A 19,719-nucleotide genomic window follows, 5' to 3' on the forward strand; every position below is an offset into this window, starting at 1 on the left:
GACATTGATCCAGGGAGCTAGAACCATGCTTCATCTGCAATAAACCTGGCCAAAGTTTATATAAGGTCAGATGGGACCATGATGATCATCTAGTCTGACATCCTGCACAACGCAGGCCAGAGAATCTCACCCTGGTAGACAGGATACTGAGCTGGATGGACCTTTGATCTGCCCCAGTACAGCAGGGTTTCTCAAACAGGGGTCGCCCGCTTGTGTAGGGAAAGCCCCTGGCGGGCCAGGCTGGTGTGTTTACTTGCCCGTCTGCAGGTCTGGCTGATCGTGGCTCCCACTGGCCACTGATTGCTGCTCCAGGCCAATGGGGGCTATGGGAAGTGGTGCGGGCCAATGGACTTAGTGGCTGCCACTTCCAGCAGCTCCCATTGGCCTGGAGTAGCGATCGGCGGCCAGTGGGAGCTGCGATCGGCCGGACCTGCAGACGGGACAGGTAAACACACCGGCCCGGCCTGCCAGGGGCTTTCCCTACACAAGTGGCGACCCCAGTTTGAGAAACCCTGCTGTACAGCCATTCTTATGTTCTTAGCAACATTTTTCATACTTTGCTTATCTATACATATGAGTTATTATGGAAATAATATTTTGGCCACTTTGTACAATCAGCGTTTACCAACACAAATCTAACCCTTCACAACACAGTAGCTGAGTGTGGGACCCAATAAACTTATCCCCATTTCATTTGAACCTAAAAGTTAATCTAGTAATTTTTTTGCCTCCTTATAAAGGCAACAAATTTCCTGACAGATTTCCTCAGGGAAATGTCTACTTCTTTGTTTCTGAAACTATATATGAGGGGATTGACCAATGGGGTTAGAATGGTGTAGAAGACAGAGAAAATTTTCTTTAAATCTATTAGAGTGTTGACAGGTGGCACCATGTAGACAATTATCAGAGTGCCAAAGAATGTGGTAACCACAATGAGGTGGGAGGAGCAGGTGGAAAATGCCTTTTGCTGTCCGGTGGTGGAAGGGATTCTCAGGATGGTGGTGATGATACAAACATAGGATGCCAGCGTTAATAGAAATGGAGGTAGGGCACATATTGTAGAGAATGAGAAATCTGCTAGGGTGAGTAAGTCGGTATCACTGCAGGAGAGTTTGATCAGTGGGGTGAAATCACAAAAGAAATGGTCAATTTCCTTAGGACCACAGAACACTAACTGGAAAATCAAATAGACAACGATGCTGTTGAGGGCAAAGCTGCTTATCCAGCACCCTGCGGCCATCTGGATACAAGCCCTGGTGTTCATTATAGCTGCATAGCGCAGTGGATTACATATGGCTAAATACCGATCATAAGACATTATGGATAAGAGGAAACACTCGGTACCAGCCAGGCAACCAAAGAAGTAAAACTGCATGATGCAGCTGCTAACAGAAATGGTTCTGTCCTCAGCCCAGAGACTGGCCAGCAGCCTGGGCAGGATGGTGGAGCTGTAGCAGGTCTCCAAGCAGGACAAGTTCCCCAGGAAGAAGTACATGGGGGTGTGAAGGTGCCGATCAGTCACAACTAGCACAACAATGGTGAGGTTCCCAGCCATGGTCACAATGTAGATCACTAGAAACAGCAGGAAGAGAGGAAACTGCAGTTTCTGGAGATCCCCGAATTCCAGAAGGATGAATTCTGTGATGAGTGTTTGATTTCGCCATTCTGTATTTGTCATGGGATGTGTCTAATCAGAAATATAAACAAAGAAACAACAAGAAATCTAAGCATGTAATCATATATATATATACACACACAGGCACAAAACACCAATATTACAAGAATATAACTGAGTCTGCTAAGTCAAGGTAGGAAATGTTCAAGGTCCAGCTAAGGTTCAGCCCTCTGTTTGTATGCATCATGATACGGGGACCTTAATCCCTGATCACTCACCATTTTTCCAAGGGACTCTCTGTGAAATTTAGTTGTGGAGCTCTAGCAGGTTTCTAATAAGCACGTGTGAACTGCAATTTGTCAAAGGCTTATAGCTTTGCAAATTTGGGCAGATTTTCATAAGGAAGACAAAAGTCACATTCCTGAATCAAAGCCACAACCTGCCGAATTTCAAATCCTTGAGCCACAGCCTGTGGGCACCAGAGCGTCTCAACAAAAAGGTCGTCAGAATATTTTAACATGGGCAAAGCAATGTGCCTTTCTCTACCCTCGTTACTGAAAATGCATAAATCATTTTGGCTGAAAATTGAAAAACAAAAAATAAATACAGCTTGAGGTTAGACACTTGGCATTTAAAGTTTAGCAAAGTTATAAGCAAATGAAAACATGGTCTTAATAATGGGAAGTGTTAAGTCAGAGGTAGTGCTAGCGTCCTCACCTATAGGGTCACGTACATTGATGTACATTAGAGGTAACTCAGCAATAGATAGCTCTGGATTCAGACTGGTTTTAAAAAGCTCACAACATAAAATAATTTAATAATTATGAATATGCCCTTATATGAGGAGATGAGTGTCAGTCTATCTATCTATCTATCTATCTATCTATCTATCTATCTATCTATCTATCTATCTATCCTTAGAGAATCCCAGCCTTCCTGTGCTTAATATAGCCTTACATTAATTTACTTTGGTCCTGGTGCATCTCCACTGAAATCAATGGAGTTTAACTTTTGTAAATGTGGAGTAAACACAGTAGTAAATCACACCCACACTTCCTTCATGTCCCAGGTATCCTCATGGAGTTGATCACATCACTGTGCCGAGCCATGCAATAGAAATGAAATCTGGATCCTATGAAGTGAAGGGAAATCACTGAACTCTCACCTGGTATAAGCTGAGGTAGGGCACGAAGACTTCAGTGGAGTTATGGAAACTTATCAAAGCAGAAGAGGTAGCCCTTTCTCTAAACACAAAGCAACAGTCCCTTTGCTTTTCAGAAATCTTCTTTCTTTCTTTCTTTCTTTCTTTCTTTCTTTCTTTCTTTCACTATTCCTGTACAGAGAACTTCAAAAGTAGATTCCCCGCAGGTTACAGTGAATATACAGCAAGGATACTGAACCTTGATCTCTAGTCTTTCCCACAAACATTGATGCAAGTTATGTTTCTTGTGATTAGCATCAGGATAGCCCCATTCTTCACAATTAATCCTCTGTGCTTTTCCACTTATTCTGTAGCCACATCTGTGGTGCTTCCCATTCCTTCAAACTTCTGCAGTGCAATTTTCTTTGTTTCCCTTGCTTTTATCCATAATGGCTGTGCACTGAAATCACTTTTCCTTGGCTGTTCAAATTGATCTGCAAAGGGATTTATTAAATGCAGCTTTTGTCAGAGCTGTTTTTTTTAAAAGAAGATATTTAGCCCACTTGCTTTGCTCAAAGGGAATATTTGTCTTTAGCTTGTGCATCCAGTGTGTCCTCTGGTGGCTAGTAAAAGGTAACAGATCGCAATTATTCCTTTGAGGTCATGGATTAGTCCAGGAAAGGAGAGACGAATTAGGTGGCCCATGCTAGGAGATTCCCTATGCATCTACCAGAGGGGAAGAGAAGTGATGGGGCAGGGAAGAAGTGGGTTCACCCTGCTCATGGAGCTACAGCAATAACTGCAGTTGTGTATCAATACCCCACACTCTATCACTGAATTGTTTTCTTCCTAACCAGGAGTCAGATTCTATTCTATTCATGTTCTTAAAATGATGCTCATCTCTGATTTATGTGAGCATGGGGCCTTGACAATTTGTCCCTTATGGACTAAACTCATTCCTTGGCCTCAGTCAGAGGAGGCTGGTGGCACATGGCACTGAAGCTGCCAGTGCTGTCAGATCAAGGTGTGGTCTGAGCCATTTTACCAGTGTGGACAGACCCACAATGAATCTTCCCACCCTGACTCTCCATCCTTCAAGGAACAAACACCAGTGGGTTTTTGCAGAGCTGGAAAATCATGTATCGATTGAGCCACAGAGAAAATGTATTTCTCAGACACTCCAGCTCCCACTTGATCCGAATTGAAGTTGAGAGATCACTTCCCATGGAAGTGCAAGCCATTGAAAATAAAATTAAGAAATGGCTTTAAAGGGAGAGAGGAGGAAGTGTTCGAGAAAGAAAGAAAGAAAGAAAGAAAGAAAGAAAGTTTTCTTATATGTTTTGCCTGAAGCTTGAACTGGACAACAGGCGATGAATTGCTTGATGATTACCTGTTCTGTTCATTCTGTCTGGAGCACCTGGAATTGGCCACTGTCAGAAGACATGATACTGGGCTAGATGGACCGTTGCTCTGACTCAGTATGTCCATTCTTATGTTTTTATGTAAGACTTGAACACAGATCTGTTGCCTTTACTTAGAATCAAAGAAAACTTTGTGCAATAAATAGCTGTGTGACTGTAATCCCATTGGAAATTATCACCCAATTTAAAGTAATCAGAGGAGCTGATTCTCCTCTCACACTTACACCCTGGTGTAAAAATCAAGAGTAACTCCATTGGAAAAATTGGAGCTGACTGTTTTCTCACTCGCCCATTTCATGTTCTCTACACTCATGGTAATAACAGTGTTTCTCAAAGGAGGGTAAATATTTTTATTAGGCCGGGCCAAAAATGGATTTTTCATGCTGTGAGTAAACCTGAAATTTTGAAATTTGGTTTCATCCCAAAGAGCCGAAATATCAGATTCTTATAAGATATTAAATATCCCAACACATTTTGTTGCAAAAGTGCAAGGAACCTAACCCAAAACCAAAATATGTTCAGTAATTTCCCATAGAAAATGTCAACAAAATCAACATATGGTCCCATGAACTGTTCTGATTTGTCCTAACTGCATTTTCCGATCTAAACTGTTCCAAAACTTTTCAACAGCTCTATGTTTTTTTATTATTATTCACAGAAAAAAAGACCAAAGGACTCAGAGAGAAAGTAACTTAATCCAATACCACACAGAGTATAGCAGATAGAGCCTCATATATCTTGGTTCATTTCTGAAACAGTGCCCTGTCTGCTGGATTATACCCTTTCCTCTGGAAAACACACACCCTGCCCTCTGAACACCAATAATCCCTGGGAGTGGGTGGCACCCTGACAGTCATAATGAGAGCAGAGATTTGACAATATCCCATGTTGCACCTCACCTAGTGGCTTGCAGTGTTGTTAATGCTGCGACTGCTTTTCTTTTCTTGAAGCTCTGCTGTTAGCTGCACAAGCAGATAGTAGTGATCAGTGGACACTGATCTCAGGCTACCCTGGTGTCATTCCAAGGTCACCTATTGACTTTGAGTGATGTTTACTCACAAGTTATGTTAAATGTCACATCAATTTAAATTTTAAGTTTTATGGGTGGGGTAAACATAGGAGTGCTGTTAACTTTCTATAGCACTTTATGCTCTAAAGGTTGGTGCCTAACTCCCTTAGTGGCTACTACTTCACAGAGGCTTACACGCTTTGTTGGTTATGTTGACTGAACTGTAAAACCCAGCAGCCCTTTTTGGCCCCTACATCAGTCAGCTGACTCCTGGGACAAGGGACCCAGCTGGAACAGAGGTGCTGGGACAATTTTTATAATGGGGTGCTGAGAGCCATTGAACCAAACTGTATAGGATGGAACCACTTCAAGCCAGGGGGTTCATTTCAGCACCCATGGCCTGGAATGGTGGGGGTCTGGCTGGAGTCAGGGGACAAAGAGACTTGGGCTGGGGCGGCGCATGTCGACCATGATGGGGTGAGGGGCCTAGCTGAAGATATTCACTGGAGTGAGAAGCTAGGAGCACAAAGGAGTGGACAACAGAGTATACGATTCACATAAAGTAGAATAACAAAAATAGAAAAAATAATACATTGATAGAAAGTGCAAGTAAATGTAAAATAGTAATAAATAAAATACAAAAATATTAACAGACTTAAAAAGTAAAATAATAAAAACTGAAAAATAAATAAATAAAAAAAATGTAAAATACATAAAAAACAATAAAAGGGGAAATAAAATAAAATGAAACTTAAAATATATATAAGCAACAATAAAATATAACAGAAAATACAAGTAAAATATATTGAAAAGGGTAAAAAATAGAAATATTAAAAAAACACACACAAAATTAAGAAAAAAAAAAAGGAACGTTTTAAAATGGAGGGCACGAGTCCATGGGACTTGTGCTCCTATATCACAGGTTAGGCGCTTTAGTGAGTGCCCCGCCCACCTGGAACTGCCTGTGCTGACCCCGCTGGGATCACAGCTCATTGAGACTTCCAGAGCCCGGCCCCGGTGCGGTCACTCCAGGAGGGAGACCAGAAACACCAAGGACAGACTTTCAGAATGTGCTTAAGTTGAAATATGTTCTTTTTAAGTCCTTTTTAAACAAATTCAGTGACTATTTAAATCAAGAGGAGTTTTGCTAAGATTTCACCCATTAACTCCAGTGGGACTTAAACACATGATTAAAGTCAAGTGCATAGTAAGTGATGTCTTGAATGTAATCATGATTTTTTTTAAAAATCAGGATCTATTTAGTGTTTTGCTAATTATCTTATTTTCTTCTTCTAATGGGATAATGCTAAAGATACTGAATAGACAATGATAACTTCTCTGAGTAATTTTTAAACCAGCCTAGCAGAGATTTATATTACTTAGGTTGGTTTAACAATTTTAAAGCAATGATTTTATTCCCTATTCTATAGGCTTTTAGAGTTTTGTGTTGTTTTCTTTAAGAGAAGCTTTACTAGTTTCATCACTAGGCTTTTATTGTAAATGTTTGGGGGAAGGGTATTTTAATAGCGATTGCTTTTTACACAATTGTTTATAATTATTAAGATGCAGAGGAAATTCCATTATAGCCATAAAATGGGATTCTCAAAGTGTCCCTGAAGGATTTAGGCTGGCTACTGCTACGGAAATTAAATGGGAATTAGGGGTAAAATTTTCAAAAGCAACTAAGCATCTTAACATCCTAAATCCCATTTTCAAATATGACTTAGGCACTTAGAGACACATTTTAAGGGTATTTAGGTGCCTAGTGGGGTTTTCAAAAGCACCTACATGCCCAACATCTACTGATTTCAAAAACCTTTAAAATACCTCAATCCCTTTAAAAATCTGGACTTCAGCCTAAGTCTTATTGACAGTCAATAGTACTAAGGTTCCTATGTCACTTGGGCTTTTTAAAATGTGACTGTAAAGTAGATGCAAAAAATATTACCACTGCTGTTGGAGAGTAGAAACATCCAGTCTGGAATTTCCCCCTTTGCAGAGAAAGGAGAGAATAAGGTTCTCATATACCAATGTAGAATTCAGTGCTTTCACTCTGGATGTTTTGATTGGAAGGGCTATCAAAATATTAGTTTAGACTGACATAATTTCAGTCTTGAAAGCAAATTAGATGCCATTAATATTATTTTTATTAATATGCATTGTGCTGGGCTAGTAAAATGTTGTGTAGACAGGATACTGGGCTAGATGGACCATTGGTCTGACCCAGTACGACTGTTCTTATGTTCTTACATTCTTATTATGTAGGGAATTAATAGAACAGGGAAATTATCTAGTGATCCATCCCAGTTTCTGGCAGTTGGAGGCTAGGGACACAAACAGCGTGCGGTAGCTCTTGATGGATTTATCCTCCATCAATTTATCTAATCCCAGTTAAAATTTTGGCCTTCACAACATCCCCTTGGTGATCCCTGGGTCTTGTGTTATGCGAACGGGTAATAATGACAGCAAAGTGTTAGGTGTAGTGAGTGTGTCAGGTGTAATTTGAGTCACCGTACATTGGTTCCTCTGCCAGTTGGCACCGAGGGGCTCTTAGCACCCAAAAATATACTGCACTTGGCCAGTCTAGAGGTAAGAGATATGACAGAGCAGAGAAGGCAGCTTACAACTTTTCCCCACTGGATGTAGATAGAAAGACCCACCTTGGTCAAGGCAGTTCTTTAGCGAGCTTAAAAGCACATAGGAAACCAGCTAGATGACCTCCATGCCCACACACCACCATACTGTGAACTCAGAGTGCAAAATGAAGGGTGGATGGTTCTGAGCTTAAATCAAGACAGTGGAACTTGAGATACTCGGGCGTTTTACCCTATGACTGGAGAACTGCAAATATAGAAACTATATAAGAAAAGGCGGGGGAGGGGGGGAATAATTCAGGCTCTACAGGCCTGTTAGTTTGATCTCAATTGTTTGCAAGCTCTTAGAACAAATATTGAAAGAGAGGGTAATGAAAGTCATAGAGGTAAACTGTAAATGGGATCAAATACACTATGGTTTGAGTAAAGGTAGGTCATGGCAGACTAACCCAATCTCTTTCTTTGAGAAGATAATCTATTTTTTCTGTCATAGTCTGTGAATTACTACAGAGAATTCTTACCCAGGTGTCTGACTGGTCGGTCTTGCCCACATGCTCAGGGTCTAATTGACCACCATATTTGGGGTTCGGAAGGAATTTTCCCCCAGGTCAGATTGGCAGAGACCCTGGTTTAATTTGGGGGGGTGGTTGGTTTGTTTTTTTTCTTAACCACCTTCCTCTGCAGCCTGGGGCATAGTCACTTGCTGGTTTTAACTGGAGTAAAGGGTGGATTCTGTGTAACTTGAAGTCTTTAAATCATGATTTGAGGACTTTAGTAACTCAGCCAGAGGTTATGGACCTCTTGCAGGAGTGTGCGAGTAATCTTCTCTGGTCTGTGATGTACAGGAGGTCAGACTGGATCAGGAGTTCTCAAACTGGGGGTCAGGACCCCTCAGGGGGTTGCAGAGGTTCTTACATGGGGAGTCACGAGCTGCAAGCCTCCACCGCAAACCCCGCTTTGCCGCCAGCATTTACAATAGTGTTAAATATAAAAAAGTATTTTTAATTTATAAGGGGGGAGGGGGTTGCACGCAGAGGCTTGCTATGTAAAAGGGGTCACCAGTACAAAAGATTGAGAACCACTGGACTAGATGATCATTATGATCCCTTCTGGTCTTAAAGTCTGCAAGTGTGAGACTCTACTGGGCTCTCTCACACATTCACTGTGTGACTCTGAGACGCTGTTTAATCCCCCCTTGCCTCAGTTTCCCCTGTGCATAATAATAGTCCCCTACCACACTTGGACGCTGGGAAAATAAGTCCATGAATGTGTGTAACACTCCCAGATGCCACACTGATAGGCATATTAGAGCATAGATAATGAAAAATGTGAAGTCACTAAGATGTGTGTAGACATTTATGTCTCCATGGAAGTCTGGGACCTGAGGCTGGGTGTTTGAAATGTGCCTAAGGGAGGTAGACACTGAAATGCCATCAAAAGGCATTGGAAATACAGGGCCTAACTCACTGAGGCCCCTTCAAAACTTTCAGCCTGAATGTCCTCTCATCCTTCCCAGAGTGGAACAAAGAATACAATATGTGAGCTTTTCACAAGTGTCTACATGATTTAAGAGCAGAAGTCCATTTGAAAGTCAGCGGCATGTCAGAAAATCCCAACCATTATCTGATATCTTACAATGAGTACATGATCAGGTGTCACACCCTCCCTTTCTCTGTCCACCCTGAAAACATGGGTGAGGGACCCCACTCTGATTTTTTTTAAAAGAGTCTCCTAAATAGCAATTGGGTGGCAAAATGTGCAATAGGTTTTTTGTAAGTGTCTGTTCTTGGACTGTAGCACCATAATTGGAATTATCACATGCATGTAGTAAGGAAGGCCATTTCCTCGGAGGGTAGAAGTTTGTCTCCGTTCCCTCTGGTGTTTGTACCATCTACAGCACTAGTGTGTTATTGAGTTTTCCTTCTCATTAATCAAGGTAAGCATCAAGGGAGATGTCGCCTTCCCACAGAAGGGATAAAAGAGAAATCTGGAGAGGGTCTCTCTTGTAGAAACTGGGCATGAGGCAAATAGCACCATATAGAACACTCGTAGTAGATCTCTTTCCTGGCACTGTTGAAAAACATGAAGCAGATGATGGAAGACGATAAACTGAAGAACCAGTATCCTGATCTCTGAATCACTGGGGAAAGGGACGGCATCTGAAAATCAGCCTTGTTTAGAACAGATTTAAAGGTAAAACATTTCCACCATTTCTGTTTCAATTAAATCATGGGATTTTGAAGTGGCAAAAGTGAGCTAAGGCTTCGCTCACTGGGGTGGTGGGGGAAGAATGGTCTTTAACAGGATAAGAATAGTCAGTGTGTTGTGTCAAAGCTATGTCTTATCATGCTTCTTCTCTGGAATCACTGTGTGTTGATGAATGTGAACAATTGATTGATATGAATAATTTCATGGACCAAACTAAAATGAGGAATAATTCCATTATTATATGAAATTGAATTAAAAGACGATACACGTGTCAAGCAGGTCAGTAAAAAATACAGAAGGGTTCAGAGTTAGATAGATAGATAGATAGATAGATAGATAGATAGATAGATAGATGTGTATGAGGATCTTTCTTTCTTTCTTTCTTTCTTTCTTTCTTTCTTTCTTTCTTTCTTTCTTTCTTTCTTTCTTTCCCCATATACCTTATCTATCTATCTATCTATCTATCTATCTATCTATCTATCTATCTCTATACACCTCTCTGCTCCCCCCTTTCCTCTATCTGTCTGTCTTTATTTCTGTCATCACTATAGACTCCATGCAGAGTCAAAATATTTTTTTAAATCCAGAACACTGAGCTGAAAACTCTAGCTATAATAGCAGACTGAGTGCAATCCCATTTAATCAATGTGTGAGGTTCTCTCATTGAAATCGGTGTGAATCAGGAGTGACTCATTTCTGCTTGCATTCACACTGGAACTAATTGGGTTATTCTCAGGACAGTGACGAAGAATTTGAAAACTGTCTAACCATTCTGTGGTACCTAAGTATTGAGGAGATTGAACTGAGACAAAATGAAGATGCACATTCTGAAAACCAGGTGCCCTTAACATATTTCAGGCAGAACACCCAAAACCTCTGGTCCCTTCTGGATATCTTGACCCTTGGATGGAGACACAACCCTGAATGTTTAGAGAAAAAAGAAAAAAAAAAGATACAGTAACTCCTCACTTAACGTCATCCGGGTTAACGTTGTTTTATCGTTAAGTTGCTGATCAATTAGGGAACATGCTCGTTTAAAGTTGCGCAATGCTCCCTTATAACTTGTTTGGCAGCTGCCTGCTTTGTCCAAGGCTCACAAAAAGAGCAGCCCGTTGGAGCTAGCTGGTGGGGGCTTGGACCCAGGGTGCACTGACAGTGCCCCTATCAGCTCCCCACTCCCCTGAGTTCCCTCTGTGGCATCCATCCAGCAGGCTATTAATTGCAGGGCAGTTCAGCTTTCCCTCCCCGCACTGCTGTGTGCTGCTCCCGCCCTCTGCCTTGGAGCTGCTCCCGGGAGCCTCCTGCCTGGGGAGGAAGAGGGGTGCTAATGTCAGGGTGTCCTCCTCCCCCCACTCCTGCCCCCAGCGCCTGTACCTTATCTCCACGGAGAGGGAGGGGGGGCAACACAACAGGGCTCAGGACACTGCGAACTTGCTGGCGGCACCTGCTGTTCCAATGAGCTGATCTACTTAAAAATGCAGTGTACTTAGAGTGGGGTCAGCATACTTACAGGGGCAAAGCCTGTCTGTCTCACACACATGGTGTGTGTCTCTGCCTCTCTCTGCCATGCAGTCTCCCCTCCCTCTATCATGCTACCTTGTAGAGTGTGAGGCTCCATTAACACCAATGTGTTAACCCTTGAGGGCTCAGCCAAGTGCTGGTTCATCATTTAGCAGTAAGGCATTCCCTGGGAAATATCCCACCCTCTTCCACGCTCTGACTTCACCATCTCAACCAAGCTTCACAATCATCATTTCTGTGTACAGTATTCAATTGTTTGTTTAAAACTTATACTGTGTGTGTGTGTATATATATATATATAGTCTTTTGTCTGGCGAAAAAAAATATTCCTGGAACCTAACCCCCTTCTCCCCCTCCATTTACATTAATTCTTATGGGGAAGTTGGATTTGCTTAACATTGTTTCGCTTAAAGTAGCATTTTTCAGGAACATTACTATGTTAAGTGAGGAGTTACTGTAAAGGCAAAATGCAGGAAAGGGCTAACATAAATTTGTCTGGGTTTTCTAAAAGATCTACTCTAGTTCAAAGAAGAATGGCTTCAGGGAAGTCTTATGCCTGTATGTCCAGACTGCACATGATTTCAGGCCCAGGCATTGTAAGCAATGCAGTCTGGATGCTCAAGTGCAGGCATGGAAACACAGAGTCCACAAGCCCAGGTCCTACACACCCAGGTTTACAATTCAGTGCAGATAAATCTTATGAGCTGCAAGGTCAGACTGTTTGATAGTGGTCAGTATCAAATGCTCCTGAGGAAGCAGAGGAATTATATAACACATTTCTTCATTATCCCAAACAGATATTCATCGCTTTAAACCCTGAAACGAAAGTATTTATTTCTCTTATGAAACTATAGATGAGCTAATGTACTTGGATGTATTCTGATGATTCAAATCAAAATCCAAGTCTTGGGTTGACATTAAGACTGGTCCAAAGTTTTACATCCAAGGTTTTCTAGAACAGAAAACTGAGCTTTCTCCATCAGGGTCTGCTTTCCTGCAAAAGTCTTTCCTTTTTACTTGGAACAGCAAAAACACAAAATAAGAGAGAACATTTTCAGGCAACAACAGAAAATGTTTTAGTTTGGGTTGAAAAATGTTCAGTAATTTTCAGCCAGTTCAGTGCCCAAAGCAACTGACAATAAATATTTTTTAAAAAAATGTTTTGAGGTTTTAACTTTTTTTCAACTAAAAAACAGTATTTCCTTGAGAGAAAATGTCCATTGACATTGTGAGGGATGGGACACTGTTCAAAACACTCCTCCAATCTTCTTTAGTATGACAGTTTTCATGTTCCATTTTATAATGTCTAGGTATAATTATGATCAACACATCACAAATGGTGAAGAGAGAAATCAGTGTATTAAAAGGGAGAGATAGGGAGATAAAGAAAGAGATCAGGATCCAATCCTTCTTTAAAAAATGGGTGACATTAAGGGTTATTAGTATATAATGGTAAATGTCTATCTCCTGAAACAATAAAAAAGAAAACAAAACCCAAACATGATCAGAAGTGAAATACCAGCCTAGGAGATTGTTTGTGCTGTAAAATATTAGGAGTTTAGGGTACCATTGAGAATTAAAAAAAATGAAACTATCAGAGTTCTGTCAGGGGTATGGATCTGTAGAGTATTTGTTTGATCTCTTCTTGGAGAAAGTGGGGAGCTAGAATATGCATGATCCAAAGCAGAAGGTCAGATGATGCATCAGCGATATGGACACATCACCACAAGGGGAAATGAGGGACTAATCATTTGTGCAATGAAATAGATGGAGTATATTGAAAAGTACCCTGATGTTCTTCAACTGCCAGTTCAGTTTGTATTCTCTTCCAAAGGTAGAACCCATGGCAGACACGGAACTAGGAAATGAAACGTCCGTCAAGGAATTCATCCTCCTGGGATTTGGAAAACTCCCTGAACTGAAGTTCTTTCTCTTCCTGCTCTTTCTACTGATCTACATTGTGACCCTGGCTGGGAACATCCTCATTGCAGCATTAGTTGTGGCTGATCAGCACCTTCATACCCCCATGTACTTTTTCCTGGGGATTTTGTCCTGCTTGGAGATCTGCTACACCTCCACCATCCTGCCCAGGGAGCTGGCCAGTCTCCTGACTGGCGACAGAACCATTTCTGTTAGTGGTTGTTTTGTACAGTATTATTTCTTTAGTGGCCTGGCAGCTGCAGAATGTTACCTCTTATCTGTGATGTCTTTTGATCGGTATTTAGCGATATGTAAACCACTGCATTATGGAACTGTTATGAATAGCAAGTTTTGCCTCCAGTTAGCAGCAGGGTCTTGTATCATTGCCTTTGTGGTTGTCACCATATTAATATGTTTGATGTCACAATTAACTTTTTGTGGCCCCAGTAAAATTGACCATTTCTTTTGTGACTTCACCCCCGTGGTCCAACTGTCCTGCGGTGATACCTACTTGATAGAACTTGTTGCTTTCTGTTTTGCTTCCATAGATATCTTTCCCCCATTTCTATTAACCCTGACATCCTATATATATATCATAGCCAATATCATAAGAATCCCATCCACTATCGGGAAGCAAAGGGCATTTTCCACCTGCTCCTCTCACCTGATTGTCGTCACAACCTTCTACGGGACCCTAATCATGGTGTATGTCGTACCAAAAACACTTACACTGAGAAACCTGAACAAAGTGTTCTCTGTCTTCTACACAGTCCTGACTCCAATGGTGAACCCTGTCATCTACAGCCTGAGAAACAAAGAGGTCAAGGAAGCTTTGAGGAAATCTCTCAATAGATTTGTGGCTTTTGTGAGAATTTGGTGACACTGAGCTAACTCATTTAGGTTACACTAAAAGGTGATACCCTGAGGTGTGTTTTTGAGTCACTCGATGTCTTGTTCCCTGTCATAGGCCTGGCCATTTTGGTTCACTCTTAAGAAACCACTGAAATCAAAGCCATCTGTGTCTGCAGTTTTCATATGTTCATAGATCCACATATTTAAAAGCCAGGGGAACCACTATGAGCATCTAATCTAACCTCCCATATAAAACAGGCCAGAGAGTCTCACTCAATGATCCCTGCATCCCAATAAACTGGTGTGCAACTAGAGCATGGATCCGGAGCTGTCCTGTAATAATGTAGTAATGTTGTATGTTCCTGGTTACTGAAACTGTTTTCTGTATGACACTATGGGGTTAACTCAACAGGCAACTGTCTGAAAAAAAAATACAGGCAGGAAGGAAAAGATAAGCCACCTTTCCACAAACCCTTAAGGGACAATGCCAAAGTTATTAAATTTGATGATTTTGGCTTGATCTCCTACTGAGCCTACAGGACTGGTTTGAGACGGCTCAAAGACCTGTGAAAATAGAAGATCGAAAGAACTGCAGCAGGTCCTAAGGATTCCTCTATCAATAGTGGGTAGTAATTTAAGGGGAATCAGAGTAATATACATAACACCACAGTGGGGGCATCTAAAGAAGCTAGGCATTCCTAGGTCAACAGCAGGACTGGTAGGGCTTTAGAAAAGACACACGTGCATATAGCCTAGATCCCATTGATTTACAATAGGACTTAAGCACATAAATCACTTTGGCGTTTTGAACATTTTATCCATAGTGTATATCATTATTGCATTTGGACAGTGGCATACTACATATGTCAGCTTCCCAGAAGCTACCGTTTTGTGTGGGATGCTTCTCTGAAAGCATCTTCTTGTTGTCATCTCTTTCCCTGAAGGGAATTGGTTTGTTTGCTTCAGCTCTTGAGGATGAATAAGGTTATGTCTATATTTCTCACTACAAAACAAAGACAATTGTTCTCCCCAGCTAACCACACAGACATACCTAAATCTAAAACACGTTAATAATGTTGTTCATCTAAAGCTTTGTTAGCAACAATCTCCACTGATCCTTATTTGTGCCTCTCATAATTGCACTGTTTTTCAAAACAATAATTCACAAAATACTATGTGGGGAGAACATGAAATATAGTGATGAATCATGATTTTAATTCTTGGAAGGATATTTGTCTATGTTATAATGGGTGGATGGAATGAAAATGTAATAGTATGTACAATGTCACTGATACAGGCCAGATTCTGACCTTAGTTAGACTGATGGAAACAGGAAGGAAAGGCTTTGACTTCAGAGAGCCATATTCAGGTGGAATTGAGATCAGAATCTGATCCTAAATGCACTTAAGTTGATGAGATGGCTGATCCTTTCCCATCCCTCACCCCCCACTGCCCTTAATGCCCCCTATACAGTACAGCCGCCCCTTCCCCGCCCCTACCCTCTGCTGCCCCTAGTGCCCATTATACAGTACAGCCGCCCCTTCCCCACCCCCCCTCTCTGCTGCCCCTAGTGCCCATTATACAGCACAGCCGCCCCTTCCCCGCCCCCACCCTCTGCTGCCCCTAGTGCCCATTATACAGCACAGCCGCCCCTTCCCCGCCCCCACCCCCGGCGGCCCCTAGTGCCCATTATACAGTATAGCTGCCCCTTCCCCATCATTACCCTCTATTGCTCCCTATTAACCATTCCACAATAATAATTTAGGTGAGCCCAAGCTGTCAAACTTTTCCATACCCCCATCAAACATTTCACATCCCTCTTGGCATGCCCCCCTGACCAATCAGTGCTAAGGTTATGGCATAAATCCCACCCCAAGCATGTGTTGGGAGGTACAGGCAGGCCTTCCGGTGGCAATTTTTCCTCTCCCCTAGGCCAATTAACATTGAGATGGGTCCGGGAATCACACCCCTCAATGTATGCCGAGACCTCTCCCCAAAAGCCAAGCACCTCAGGTGTATGTATTTATATCTTGCCTAAACCATCCTGGACCACTCACCCTAACTCCCACTGAGAAGCAGTGAATCAAAAACATTTGTGCAGAAGACCCCATAGCAGAACCAGGCCAACGTGATATGAGATTAACAAATTATTCCATATCTGTCACACTCAGCATGTGTTCCCAACTCTCCTAACTTTCACTCCCATGATTTGGTCAATGGGTCAGACTCTGTGCAATGGGCAGTAAATTCAAAGCATGTGATCTTGGTCCCATTGAAGTCAAAGCCAAGACACAACTTCACCTGTAAATTTTAACAGTAGAAAGGAGCCTTACGAGGCTGTAGAATTTCACTAAGTGATTCCTACGTCAGACATCTGGGTGAGTATATCTGTGAGGAGATCTCTCATCTTGCAATAACTTTCCTACTAACAGCTAGATTTGGCTAAGGATTTGATTCTGGCATTTCCCGACCTCAAAGCAAGAGCCTTGTATTTAGATCAGTGGTTTTCAACCTTTTTTTTTTCATTTGCACACCCCTAAAATGGTCGAATGGAGGTGTGACCCCTTTTGAAAATCTTAGACATAGTCTGTGGACACCCAGGAGTCCACAGACCACAGGTTGAAAACCACCGATTTAGACCATCATGCCATATGCTGAATGCTTACTGAAGTATATGCTGACTTGAGCTGGTGAATTGTAATGTGCAGAATAGAGGGAAGATTTTATGTTTGTGCTGAGTGTGTCATTTTGTTTTGCTTGTTGACCTTTTTCAGTCTTGATTTCTCTGTTGCCACAACTGATGTCTGAAAATGAATGCACATAACTGCAGATATTATGAGAACTGCATTAACTGAAAGGAAAGAAAGACAGACAGCAAATAAGTGATATACTTGTCTTTGTTTTTGTTTAATTATAATGGAAATATTAGTCAAAATATTAAAATGCTACATAGACAAGCACCATGGACATCCATCAGGTAAATGATCTTTTCATCGAGTTTTATATTTTAGCACCTTCAGCCCTAGAATGGGTCTTGTCTGTTGCAATCTTGGTCAGATTTATCTACTCCATTTCAGATCCTACACATGGTGGGGCTCATTATTTAGCCTCCTCTGCACCCCAAGACCCCCACTGCCCCCCACAAACCACCCCATGTACCCCACATGTGATAAAAGAAGCAAACACCTGCCCTAAAGTCGATGCAGCTGTCTGAGAACTCAGTACACCCTAAGGGAAATTAGAGAGGCTATCAAAATTAAGAACCCAATAATAGTGGGGGATTTCAATTATCCCCATATTGACTGGGAACATTTCACTTCAGGACGAAATGCAGAGATAAAATTTCTCGATACTTTAAATGACTGCTTCATGGAGCAGCTGGTACGGGAACCCACAAGGGGAGAGGCGACTCTAGATTTAATCCTGAGTGGAGCGCAGGAGCTGGTCCAAGAGGTAACTATAGCAGGACCGCTTGGAAATAGTGACCATAATACAATAGCATTCAACATCCCTGTGGTGGGAAGAACATCTCAACTACCCAACACTGTGGCCTTTAATTTCAAAAGGGGGAACTATACAAAAATGAGGGGGTTAGTTAGACAAAAGTTAAAAGGTACAGTGACTAAAGTGAAATCCCTGCAAGTTGTGTGGGCCCTTTTTAAAGACACCATAATAGAGGCTCAACTTCAATGTATACCACAAATTAAGAAAAACAGTAAAAGAACTAAAAAAGAGCCACCGTGGCTTAACAACCATGTAAAAGAAGCAGTGAGAGATAAAAAGACTTCCTTTAAAAAGTGGAAGTCAAATCCTAGTGAGGCAAATAGAAAGGAGCACAAACACTGCCAACTTAAGTGCAAGAGTGTAATAAGAAAAGCCAAAGAGGAGTTTGAAGAACGGCTAGCCAAAAACTCCAAAGGTAATAACAAAATGTTTTTAAGTACATCAGAAGCAGGAAGCCTGCTAAACAACCAGTGGGGCCCCTTGACGATGAAAATACAAAAGGAGCGCTTAAAGATGATAAAGTCATTGCGGAGAAACTAAATGGATTCTTTGCTTCCGTCTTCACGGCTGAGGATGTTAGGGAGATTCCCAAACCTGAGCTGGCTTTTATAGGTGACAAATCTGAGGAACTGTCACAGATTGAAGTATCACTAGAGGAGGTTTTGGAATTAATTGATAAACTCAACATTAACAAGTCACCGGGACCAGATGGCATTCACCCAAGAGTTCTGAAAGAACTCAAACGTGAAGTTGCGGAACTATTAACTAAGGTTTGTAACCTGTCCTTTAAATCGGCTTCGGTACCCAATGACTGGAAGTTAGCTAATGTAACGCCAATATTTAAAAAGGGCTCTAGGGGTGATCCCGGCAATTACAGACCAGTAAGTCTAACGTCGGTACCGGGCAAATTAGTTGAAACAATAGTAAAGAATAAAATTGTCAGACACATAGAAAAACATAAACTCTTGAGCCATAGTCAACATGGTTTCTGTAAAGGGAAATCGTGTCTTACTAATCTATTAGAGTTCTTTGAAGGGGTCAACAAACATGTGGACAAGGGGGATCCGGTGGACATAGTGTACTTAGATTTCCAGAAAGCCATTGACAAGGTCCCTCACCAAAGGCTCTTACGTAAATTAAGCTGACATGGGATAAAAGGAAAGGTCCTTTCATGGATTGAGAACTGGTTAAAGGACAGGGAACAAAGGGTAGGAATTAATGGTAAATTCTCAGAATGGAGAGGGGTAACTAGTGGTGTTCCCCAAGGGTCAGTCCTAGGACCAATCCTATTCAATTTATTCATAAATGGTCTGGAGAAAGGGGTAAACAGTGAGGTGGCAAAGTTTGCAGATGATACTAAACTACTCAAGATAGTTAAGACCAAAGCAGATTGTGAAGAACTTCAAAAAGATCTCACAAAACTAAGTGATTGGGCAACAAAATGTCAAATGAAATTTAATGTGGATAAATGTAAAGTAATGCACATTGGAAAAATAACCCCAACTATACATACAACATGATGGGGGCTAATTTAGCTACAACGAGTCAGGAAAAAGATCTTGGAGTTATCGTGGATAGTTCTCTGAAGATGTCCACGCAGTTTGCAGAGGAGGTCAAAAAAGCAAACAGGATGTTAGGAATCATTAAAAAGGGGATAGAGAATAAGACTGAGAATATATTATTGCCCTTATATAAATCCATGGTACGCCCACATCTCGAATACTGTGTACAGATGTGGTCTCCTCACCTCAAAAAAGATATTCTAGCACTAGAAAAGGTTCAGAAAAGAGCAACTAAAATGATTAGGGGTTTAGAGAGGGTCCCATATAAGGAAAGATTAAAGAGGCTAGGACTCTTCAGTTTGGAAAAGAGAAGACTAAGGGGGGACATGATAGAGGTATATAAAATCATGAGCGATGTTGAGAAAGTGGATA

General features: G+C 41.5%; 1 protein-coding gene across 1 annotated transcript; it reads right to left on the bottom strand.

Annotated features, from left to right (window-relative positions):
* Positions 1–712: 712 nt before the first annotated feature.
* On the bottom strand, positions 713–1,678 carry LOC120379903 (olfactory receptor 1020-like). Its single transcript, XM_039497421.1, has one exon. The coding sequence runs from the start codon at positions 1,676–1,678 to the stop codon at positions 713–715; it is 966 nt and encodes a 321-aa protein (XP_039353355.1).
* Between the last annotated feature and the right edge of the window lie 18,041 nt (positions 1,679–19,719).

Source organism: Mauremys reevesii, linkage group 13, assembly GCF_016161935.1.
Source record: "Mauremys reevesii isolate NIE-2019 linkage group 13, ASM1616193v1, whole genome shotgun sequence".
NCBI classification, from domain to species: Eukaryota; Metazoa; Chordata; order Testudines; family Geoemydidae; genus Mauremys; species Mauremys reevesii.

Excerpts from the sequence above, each read along its gene's own strand:
- LOC120379903 (XM_039497421.1), bottom strand. The coding sequence starts at position 1,678 with ATGACAAATACAGAATGGCGAAATCAAACACTCATCACAGAATTCATC.